The 12,092-nt window shown below is 43.9% G+C and overlaps 1 protein-coding gene across 1 annotated transcript; it reads right to left on the minus strand.

Moving 5' to 3' along the window:
• Positions 1 to 2,932: 2,932 nt before the first annotated feature.
• LOC141040774 (uncharacterized) lies at positions 2,933 to 4,459 on the minus strand. Its single transcript, XM_073506892.1, has one exon. It carries the CDS (start codon positions 4,457 to 4,459, stop codon positions 2,933 to 2,935), a length of 1,527 nt encoding a protein of 508 aa, XP_073362993.1.
• Positions 4,460 to 12,092: the final 7,633 nt, after the last annotated feature.

A 12,092-nucleotide genomic window follows, 5' to 3' on the forward strand; every position in this document is an offset into this window, starting at 1 on the left:
GAGGGAGGGGGGGGGCGGCGGGGGCGGCGGGGGAGGCGCACGCTGCGAGCGTGCGCGCGTCGCCAGGGCCGTCGCCAGAGCACTCCTCCATCCCTCGTAACTCCCTCAGTTTAGCGAAATCTCTCCGTCTATACTGTATTAAAAGATCCTTCTTCCACTAAATAAACATCGTAAGAAAGAAAGGTTGAAATAAGTCTTATCTATGCTAATATAAAGCAATCCGAAAGGGATAGATTTAATTAATTTCAGGTAACAGAGTCAGCTTCCGAAAGTCCTCTTTTGCGAGTTCAGTTCATGTAAATAGTAAAATCGGGAAAACTAAAAAGAGGATTTAAAATTCTAAAAAAAAATCTGTTACAAAGTTTCATGATTTCATTGAATGTCATTCCATGGTCAAACGTCTGAAGCACTCAAAACACTTGTCACCGTTTGGAACAAAAATAATTCAGATTCTTTTCTTAATTTTTTTTTGGATTTTACTGTTTACACAAACTCATTTGATCTTGAGCTAAGAAACATCGCCTTCGCCGCTATATCTTGTTGTGAGGTTATTTATAAGTATATGCATCTAACATTGTCGAGAGGCATGTGAAGGTGTGTCTCCGACGGATCTCATGAAATTCAGTCGGCGTTTCTTTTCGATGGATCTAGTGGGAGCCGGTCTTCATACGTCTACGTTCATGTGTCTAATGGTTGGATCATTTCAATCTATGCTTCTATTTATCGATGTTTGCTGTTCTGATACGCTGGTCTAATGTGGTCTTAGCACAAAATGTTTACTATAATAAGGTTTGCCCGAATTCATCGAGGAGGGGTCATGATGGAGGAGGGTCTATTGATCTGAATGTATCGACAATTCATGAGTAGATTTTTTTAAAAAATGCACTATGTACTGTGTTAAAATATTAATAAATAAGTGCACTAGTTAGCTATAAACATGTTCTTTTTTGGGGGGATAAGACGCCCTTTTTGGTGTATTTTCTTAAGGAAAAAAAAAACAAATACGTAAGCTGCGACCGGGATGAGCAGGCAAAGGCGCCCCGATTCTGCCTCCGCGTCATGGGGGAGATCAGCTCGGCGCGGATCTCCAACATCCCAGCTCCGCAGGTGCTGTTTACCTTCCCCTCTTCCCCCTTCCCCCTGGGCACCGTCGGCGTTCCGGCCTCCGGCACCCGTGGTCGCCCTCGAGATATTAGGGCCATTTCATCGCCATACCTTTAGGGTTCACATAGGCAGCCGGCACCTTGTGTACTCAAATTGGCAGCGGGGATTGATCCCAGAAGCAAAAATCAGTGGTTTCTGGGGGATCGCTGCTGACTGCGGTAGTGTTTAATGGCCAATCGTGGCAGAAAATTCAGCTTTCGCGGTGTTGGAATAAACCTAGATTTCATAATGTCGCTGTGCGGATTCTGTTGTTAGTCCGTCTCATAATGTAAGACATTTTTTCACACTACACATTATGGGACGGAGGGAGTACAATCGTTTTAGGTTTACCATCCGTGACTAAGCTTAGATAATATCATCATTAGGCGGCCAATTAGCAGCACAAACTTGCAGAGTCTTCAGTATCTGCACTGAATTCGGTAGCGAGTCTCGACTGCTCAGTGGCATACTGAACAATGGAGACCATCATCCCATCAGACTTGGACATTTTTAGTCTCGTATTGCAACATTGGAACCATGGACCACAAAACAGATTGAAAAGTATTCATAAGCATTCTTTCGTGCTATGCCAGGGACTACCGGACATCGCCTCCTGGGGGCACGGTCATAGATTTGGCCTTCTTGCCTCATTTATGTCACTGTCCACATGAAGCAGACTTATTAATAGCAAGAATTGTTTCATTATCTGTGCAGTAACATCACACTATCTCCCTCTCTTCAACTGTGTTGTCCTAACCTAGATGCATAATCCTATATTTTCTTGTAAACATTGGACAACACAACCCCTCACTGCATCGGCACCAACTTTATGAAAATTTCCCTGTAACAGTATATGCCAAAACAGTGATAGGAATTAACTGGTTACAGATAGAACCATTTGATTATGCATCTCCCACTGCAAACGAAAGTATTTTTCATTGTAAAATAAAGCACATACATCCACTATTTTTTTATCTGAGGTTCAAATTACAAATATGAAATCTCTACAACTATATCAGCACCTTGTGTCTCTAAAGCCAAGATTGTTCTTTTTCTCCTCACACCTGCATTCTTGCTACGAAATCTAAATCCACGCGTCCCTTATTGTACTGTAATGTACAGTTCACTACAATTGTAAATGAATAATCTCCTACAACTCGCTTATGAAATGAGGAATCAAATGTGTTCAGAAGTTCTGCTACCATCTGCGGTTGAAGCTAGTCAGTTACAACACATAAGCTCTTTTGCTCTTACCACAAGAGCGGAGATAGGTGTGTTGTACTCCATGAAACCTGCATCACCCAAGAAGAACTTGTAGTTCTCAGCGTGTGACAGTGTTTGTTCGACGACTGAGAGGGCTTCTGTCATCCTGAATTCGTTGAAACAGTCCGCATAGCGATAATTGGACTCCATCATGTTAATGACTTGCTCAAGTATAACCCTTCTGATCCCAGGACAATTAGCGCCAGGTTCCGTATTTGCATTCAACACATTGACGAGCCTTTTCACAAATCTTCGCTTAATCTGGCCGCCTTCTAGTTCTTGGGTAAAGTCTTCAGGAATGGTTTTACAAATTAGTGAACTAAGGCCAATGATGATCTCTAGTTCTGCCCCTTCCACGTCAATTATTTTCTCCAACACCTGTGATGATATGTATCATAATTAGTGACAATTCAATTTGCAGCTATACAACATAATCAGTGATAATAAACGTGCAGAAGTACAAAATTGCAGGGATCTACCAACAACTCACGCACAAAACAAATACAAATACAAATGATAAATTTCGTTAGCCACCTCTAATACTGCACTTGTTGCTTGAATTAGCAGGGCTCACCTCTCGCAAGATATGAGATAGCTCCTTCAGGTCCGACTCTCTGAGCTCATGTCGAAAGTGCAGGCACAGATTACGTAACAGACTTGCTGCCACATATATGTACTTGCTATCATGGATCAAGATCATATGTTTCAATTTCTTAATGAACTCTGGTTCCTGCAACACAATCAAGCAATTTTGGACACTTTCTGTTGTCAACATTGCCAGTGCTTGCCCGACCTTCCGTGACAAGTGATCAGCATTGGTAATCATGGGATTTTCTTCATTGAGAAATGTCTGCTTCAGCCTGGTGATGATCAGTTGAATGCGACCAATGTCCTGCCTTGTGTTCCCATCAATGGCAATGTTCCTGAGGATTCCGGCCACCAACTTTCTCGATTCCTGGCTGCTTCTGTCGTCTTTCAAGATTTCTGCAAGGTTTCTCAATAGGAAGGGATGTTTTGATATCTTGTACCGCAGTGTTATGCCGATTTCCCCGCCAATGCCTGTGAGCCTTTGCAGTACCTTCAGTGATGACTTCAACATGACCTTTTGTTCTGCCTCGGTATCCTTAGTGCTCATGGCACGTATGAATCTCGTGAATCCTATGATTTTCGGGATGAGGTTAGCTGCTTTGCTTATTTCCACGCAGTTTTCCTGATCACCAGCAAGACTTTCAATAAGTGACATGGCCAGTGCAGGGAGAAGATCATGGTCTGTTGATGGCTGTTCCTTGGGAAGTGAACGTAATTCTTTAATCCGCTGCCAGCATCTGATTATGTAAGATTTCTTTTTGTCGGCCAAAGGTTGTTGGGTCGAGCGTACTTGTGTTTCCTCGAGCAGGTAATTGGTGTCTTGAAGTGGGTCTTGTCTTTGCGATTGGTTAACAGCTACGTCCCTTACTGTATGATGTTCTTGCTCTTGGCTATCTTCTGTCTTCAGAAATTGATCTTGCCTTTCTTCTTGTTCATCATCTGTGTCCAGAAGTGGATTTCCTCTCTTTGGGCTGCTATGAGCGTCAAGAAGTGCAGATACAATCTGCATCGTGCCGGGGAAGGCGACAACACGGAGGTCCTTCGCAAGTTCAGCGGTGACCTTTGCGGCATATAATCTGATAGTTGTATCCTTTGGACTTGTCCAATCCAACATCCTGATTATTCTGGCCACAGTATTGGTGGAAGTGGTGAGTTTTGACAGGAGTTGTGCCCTGGTTGGCTGCCATTGCAGAAAGCTGTGCATCAGACGAATACCGTGGAGCTGATTCTTGGATGAATCCGAGTTTAGAGAATCCATGGCAAAGTTGGTCAGGCTGATCTTCTTTGGAGCAAGCACACCCTCCTGCATACATTTCTCTAAGGCGTATGCATAGTACACATTGACAGATTCTACTCCACACTGACCTCTAAACCCACCACGGTGGACAAGGTATCTCCGAGGGATGAACGAAAAGAACTCGAGCATGCAAGCCACAGAATTGAAGATTCCTTGTCCAAGCACCATCCCATAGAACATTCTGAGAGGTGCTTTGAGGTTCTTATTGTCCTTTCCATACTTAGGCACATACAGAAGGCCCAAGATTGCTAGCACGATACGCAACACGGCTGCTGGAATCTGGAAGTTGCCAAATGACAACACCGCTAAGGCACACACTTGGATTAAGGCACACACTTGGATTATCATGCTCGTAGAAATGTTCACGAATACATCTCGGCGTAGCATGTACATCTGCATCCCTAGCACAGCAATCATGCACAAGTTTATAATAACCTGACGCCAAAATACTTTTTTGCTGCCAAGAGTTCTGTCCACTAGTTTGATGATTCTTGTAAACCGTAGCCTGCTTATTGTTACCAATAGCACTGGCACAAGTAGTGTTGTGAACACTACCCATCTGGTCAATGGATCTATTTGATTTTGACCCTCATCAGCACCATATATGTATTGACGACTGCGGTCTGATAGAGAGGGAGCCAATAACAAGATTGCAACTAAGGGGCTCCATAGTGATGTGGCACGGTGTAGCGGTTTGCATATGTGCAGTTTCAGCCCAGACAGGAACCGGCCAATTGCAAGTATTATTGTCATCAATAGAAGCCCCATAAGAGACATGTATCTATCTTTCTTCAAGAGGATCACGAAAACATCAAAAAAGCATACTACCGCAACCAGTCCATTCCAGACCATATAGGTCTAAAAGCTCCCCTGGTGTTAAAGAACAGTTGGTAATCCAGTCTGTTGTTGCGTGTGAACATCCTGCAGTATGTATATAAGGTGTCATTAAATGATAGAATATGCACATTATGTAGATCACAAACCTAAGATGGTGAGCATCCAGATCATACTCCAGTGTTTAAGAAAGATAGACATACGATCTCAGAAGATCGTAACAATGCTGGGTTCTTGTTAAACCGGAGCCTAACTGTGCTAAGCCTTGGTGGCATTGATGCAGTAAGGAGGTAAGTGTATATATTTTTTTGAGTCAATTATACCACTGGTGCTAGAACTTGGCATGAATGATCATTTTAGTGCTACAAGTTGTAGTGTATATTGAAGTGGTGCAAAAACTTGACTTCACGGTGCAAATACGGTGCAAAACTCGTTTGTATACGTCCACGACGGTGATGAGGCATGCCAACAAGGCTTGGGGCCCGCTGTCAATGACTGGATAGTGAGGACAGGTTGTGCGGCCTCCTTTTTTGCAAAAAAAAACCCTTCAGTTTTTATTTATTTTTGCACAAAAATAACGCTGGGAGACCCACCTGCACAAAACGCATTGAGAAAAAAATAGCACACACAGGGTTTCGAACCTACAACACCTGAAAAAAAAAACAACAGGTAACATGCGATGTGAGCGCACCTAACCACCGGCCAATGAGACATTCCGTGCCAGCGACCTGAAGATTTCTGGCATACACGATTAACTACCAGGGCCGCCAAAATTTGTTTGCTAAATAGGCTATTGTACTGAGACCACTTATATATATATTCTTTAGACAATATAATTTTTTACTTATAGGTATTGCACATGATTTTTCGTAAATCATAATTATTTTGTTTCTTAAAAGTTTATAAACACTTTTGAAAGCATGAAAACGTTTATATACTGCATGCATGTTTTATTAAAAACGTGAATATTAAAATTATACGAATTTATATATTTTAATAAATGTTTATATAATTTAGAAAACATTAATGTATGTAGTTTTAAATGGTTAAATATTTTATTAACAATGTCGCGGGTGACCTCTGGTATGATCTTCATATTTATTAGTATTTCTTGTTCCTGGGACAACTTACTGTTATTTATTTTTTTCAATATATTCAACGTTTCTAAAACTACATTAATTTTGTAAAATTTCTATGAACTTTTATAAATATTTTACATTGGTTAAATGTATTTAAATAAATATTTGTATAATTTTAAATTAACGTTTTTAATAAAATATTAATGCAATATATAGATTTTTCATGCTTTTGGAAAATGCTTATGTAATTTTAGGAAAAATATTTATGCTTCATGAAAAATCATGTGCACATTTATAAGGAAAATATTATATTTTCTAAAGAATAGAAATGTGGCTTCAATATAAAAGAACCATTAGCCTATGTATAAGAAACAATCTTTGTCCGGTGTTGGTTTGCACTATCGGGATAGGAGATTGCTGGTTTGACTGTTGGATTTTTTTTCATTCGAAGTTTAGAGTTTTAATTTATGTTGTTAGGCCAAACTGGTATAGAAAATATTTATTATCATAGAGAACTAAATGTCGTCAGGCCTGGTGGTTAATCGCCAATTTGTAAAATATGTAGGTCCTTGGTTCGAACCCCTAAGGTGCACCTTTTTCATTTGTGTTCAAAAAGAATTAATTTACACTGTCAGTACTGATCACAAATGAACAGGAAAATTGATCGGTTGATTTGGTAAGGCTTGCAGGTAGGTTTGAGGTTCGAAACCTAGTGGGTACAATTTTCTTATCAGTGCTATTTTTGACAGGTGGGCCACCCAGTGTTATTTTTATGCGGAAAAAAAACCCGAAGTTTTTTTTTTTGCAAAAAGAGCATGCCACACGCCCTGTCCCCATCGCCTGACAGCGGGCCTCATGCCAAGCTAAGACGCCTCGTCAGCGTCATGGATGTACAAAAACGATTTTTGCACTGTATTTGCACCGCAAAGCCAAGTTTTTGCACCACTTTAATGTACACCATAATTTGTAGCACTAAACTGAGCATTCATGCCAAGTTCTAGCACCAGTGATGTAATTGACTCTATTTTTTTTCTACTAACGACCTATAAACTAACTACAAGTTTCAATACATGTCATGCTAGTTTCAGGGTTGAACATGTGCTCATGTACTACTAGTCTACTGGCTTTCTCTCGGAGTCGATCTGAATATGGCCACTGCCCCTCTCCCCTCTGAGCCGTTCCCATCTCCCCTCTATGCCGGTTGCCACTCCGGCACCGGTAGCCATGTCCATCCAGCTCCACTTTTTGGAATCCGCCGACTTCGGCTCTTCCCTGCGCCCTACCTCCCCTTGCTTCCCGTCGCGTCCCACCTTCCCGCACCCGACCACCTTGGGCGCGTCGTGCACCTTCCCGTAGCTGCCTGGGCATGGCCACCGGTGCCGGAGTGGCAGCAGGCACGGATGGTTCTTCGTCGTCACGCGGTCAACCACACGTTGGGTGTGGTCGTGGGCTTCAGACACGGTAGTTGCCGTCCACCCGGCCGTCGGAGATATCACCGCCACCAGACAACAGTGGTGGAGTGCATGGTGGCCAGGCACAGGGGGGCCAAATTTGGTGTTTTGACCCTTTTGCGAAACTTTAGCCAGATTTGACCCTGGTTCGAAAAATTTCAGCTGGCCCTTTTTCCTACCGCCGTAGGCATTGGTGGTAGGGTTACACAACCTACCGCCAAGGTCAATGGTGGTAGGGACTTAACTGCGCCGTCACAGTCATTTAACATGCAAAATATCCTATCGCCAGAGTATTTGGCGGTAAACTGTGTAACCCTACGCCATGGTACTTGACGGTAGGCTGCTATTACGAGATGCATGTGAGGGCATGCGAGCACTGGTCTCTGACAAACTGCATAGTATGCAAGAACATCCACTCGCATCCATCTCTCCCTTTCTCTTTCCACCCACATGCATCAGTACGTAACTCCTAGCTTGGACATGCCACAAACTTAAATAATTGATGGGATGCATGGGTAGCTAGCTAGGTAGGCAGTAAGCAGGGTAGACACCCTGCACATTTGCAAAACGCCATCCAGCCTAGCCAGCATGCATGCACGAGCGACCTCATTTTCAAAGGAAAGGTAGTGCCAGACCCTACCATCAAAGACCCTGGAGGTGGTGGTAGGGTATTTTTTATGTTATGACAGGCTCAGATCTTGCTAAAGTTTCATAAAAGGGTCAAAACACCAAATTTGGTCACCAGGGGGCAAGATTCAAACCAGTCCGGTGGCTGCAGCCTTGCGTGTGTCAGATGATCAGGTGGATCGGTCAGAGCATCAGGTGGACCGACGACCTTCTTCGGCGGACTATGGGACTCGCCCAATCTCCGTTGGCCACATATCCTCCCCATTGGCTTGGCAGTTGCCCCCACCCGGGCAGCTTCGACTATGGGTCATGATGGTTTGGATGTTTTCACACCGCTGGCATCCTCCTGTGAATCGGTGTGCAACACAACTTTGGAGGGGGAGCTGGTCCAGCCACTGGTGGAGTATGACGCCTCTGTCACCTACCTTGGTCTGCCTCTCGATTTGGCGGCAACATGTAGCCCATTTGTTTTTGAGAAGTTCGAAGAGGATATTCTGGGATGGAGAACCAGCAGTTGGTGGCAGACGCAACTGAGGCTGTAGAGGTAGTCTAGTGGAACCCTGGTGCTGCATCAAAAGTGGGCTACATACATCCATGCTAAAAAAACACGTTTTTCTTTTTTTCCTCATGCGAGAGACACAGATTTGCTTCCGTGAGAGGCACGGCCGTGCCTCTCGAAAACGTCTTTCGGAAAGGGAAAAAAAATGTGCTCCCAGTTCGTTTTTCGTCTGTTTTTTTTGTGATTTTTTTTCGTTAAAACCTATCAACATGGGATCTACTTTTGAAGATTCGACACGAAGAATTCAGCAGCGCAAATGGTTCGAGATTTAGACGCACTGTTTAGGAGATAAAATGTTTTGAATAAACGGATGTACGAAAAAAAAGGAAAACTCTCAGTGTGCAACAAGTGCCGCACATCCAGTGCGCCACTTGTCGCAACCTGGGGAGGTGGGAGTGATCTTTGGAAAAAGTACTCCTCAATTAATGGTTTCACGGTAGTTGGCCCTGAATCATGGTTAACTAGTGTGTACGGCCTGCAACTAAATCACGAGAAAAATGAGTTCTTCGGGGATAAGGGATGTTAATTAGGGCTTCAACCCAATTACAATTATCACATGGCCTCTCACACGGGAGTGAAGCTGATTTTATAGCCATTATTACAAGCTAGAGTAGGTGCAAAGTACTCCTTCCGTAAACTAATATAAGAGCGTTTAGATCACTATTTTAGTATTCTAAACGCCCTTATATTAGTTTACAGGGGAGTAGAAAAGAAGACGGTAAAGAGAGCTGGAAAGCAACATCGATGCGGGAATCATAAATGAGTGTCGGATGCTGGATCTGCGGCCGACAATAATCTCCAGTTGGCAAACTGTTATCCTCGCGGGTAAGCCGCTGCATGGCAGATGGACGGCTAACACTCAATTAGGCACACAGAGACAGCAGATAAGTTGTTGTAATCTTCAAAGAACGCAGGTTAGAGCCTGGCATCCCTTTCACCCAAGTTGCCTTGACTTCCTTCCTCAATCCTTCTAGTGCCCATGAATTCCCGCAGCTTGGTCTCGGCGTAGATGTACCGCTGCCCCACCTCCCTGTTCATGAGCACACTAAAAGTGCTCGCACGTAATCACCCTGCATCTCCACCATCGGCAACAACCATCCCACCCGAGGTGTGACCAACCGTGCGACCCATCGCTGACGCACCCTGCCGCTCTATCATGACCCGTGCTGAACAGTGAAGTCCTACGGCATGGGCCAGAGCCTCCGCGTGTTGGTCGAGGGAGGGGCCGAGGATGACGTGTCGAGGGAGGGAGCCGCCGCCCACACCCCACAGCGGCCGCGAACTAACACGCTTGAAGAAGAACCCGGAGGAGGCCGATTTCCGTGTTTTGACACTTTGCACAAAGTTTAGCCGGATTTGACCCGTGTTTGAAATTATTTCATGATCTGACCCTTTTTCCTACCGCCAAGGAGGCTGGCAGTAGGATAGAACACGCTAACGGCAGAGGCCTCGGCGGTAGCCCACTCATCCACGCCAGCTTCTGGAAACAGCAATCATCTCCTGCCGTCCACCCTACCGCCAGAGGCCTCGGCGGTAGGCTATGCAACCCTACCGTCGAACCCCGGCGGTAGGTGCTCAACAGATATAAACCCGCTGGGGCCAGGGCGCGGGGCCCACCCGTGAACCCCAGCCCCCATCTTCTCCCCCGCGTCGCGCCGTGCCACAACAGCAGAGAGGAACTCCTCTCTCGTCCCCTCCACTTCCCCTCCGATCCTTTTCATTTCTCCACCATTTTTTTGGATCGAGATGGCTCCGAAATGAGAAAAATAAGCTCTCTCAATCCCTCCAATTCGTTTGAGTTAAAAAGATTTCGATTTGATGCATTATTTGGCACAAGATGAACCCTATTTCATATGTGTGTGTGTGTGTGTGTGTGTGTGTTTAGGTTTGTTTAGTTAGGATTAATATGATGTTTGATGTGGTTGAATATGATAGAACCCTATTTCATCTAGTAGATGAACCCTAGTTCGTGTTTCTATATACTATCAACATGAACCCTAGTTCATGTTGATATTTTTTTTTGAATTGTTCATTGATGTTTGATGTGGTTGAATATGATTGAATTTGATTGAACCCTATTTCATCTAGTAGATGAATCCTAGTTCATGTTCATAATATTTTTTAATTGTTCATTGATGTTTGATGTGGTTGAATATGATTGAATTTGATTGATGCGGTGATGTGGTTGAATATGATTGGTTTACGTGATATGATGGATAAAAACTATTGATTAGAGATATGATGGATATATATGATTGTTGATTCAATACGATATTTTAGTTTGATTAAATATGATTCATTCGCATTGACGTAGTAACTAGGTTTTTAGTTTGATTACACGATTCATTTGCATATTCAATTATTGATTATATATTTTATGATATATTTATTGATTGATGTAAGTTGAATATGCTAGAATTGGTTAATATGATATGATGCATGTTAGTTGAAAATGACATGATTCATTTGCAAGAAAAATAAGGAGGCCTCCCCTTTCGCCCACCATCGGCATTAGGTACACCATGCTTGACCATGCGTTCGACAACGGTCATCGCCAACGGTCGTCGCGCTCGTTTTATGGAGAATGGAGTGGTCATAATTATGATCAAGTTTTTGCATCAAAAAGTGGTTATTATGATAAATGAAGTTACTAAGTATTTTCGTTTACACTTTGACAGATACTACCGCCATTGCGGCTGAGGGGCCACACCAAGGTCATTCAGATGCAGTATGACGAACGCTACACATCGTACTTCAGGAGAGCACAACAGCTGGGTTTCGTGCTTCAGTTCAAGCGAAAGCCGCCGACGCTTGTCCAATCAACTCTCATAGCATTGGTCGACCGGTGGCGCCCCAAGACGCATAGTTTCCATCTCCCATGTGGTGAGATGATAGTGACACTCGAAGAGTTCGCCATGATCACGGCCCTACCGATCCAGGGCCATGCTCTCACTGGGCAAGTGGACAAGAACAACTGGCGGGAGAGGGTTATCAGCCTCATAGGCGACTGCCCCACCACCCGAGATAACCGAACATCCGGTGTACCACTCATGTGGATCCAAAAAAACCTGGCCATATGCCGGGAAGATGCCGATGCGCGTCACCCTGGGCATTTGGGTACCCGAACGCGAACCGAACCTTATTAACCGAATTGCTGGTTAATTCGGTTATCGGGTTAGGGTTGGGTTTTTATTTTCCACCAGTTCAGTCTTCGGGTTAGGGTTTGGTTTTCACTCCTAAAAACCTGAAAT

Source organism: Aegilops tauschii, chromosome 2 (genome assembly GCF_002575655.3).
Source record: "Aegilops tauschii subsp. strangulata cultivar AL8/78 chromosome 2, Aet v6.0, whole genome shotgun sequence".
NCBI lineage: Eukaryota > Viridiplantae > Streptophyta > Magnoliopsida > Poales > Poaceae > Aegilops > Aegilops tauschii.

Coding starts and splice junctions, on each gene's coding strand:
- LOC141040774 (XM_073506892.1), bottom strand. CDS start 4,459: ATGGTGCTTGGACAAGGAATCTTCAATTCTGTGGCTTGCATGCTCGAG.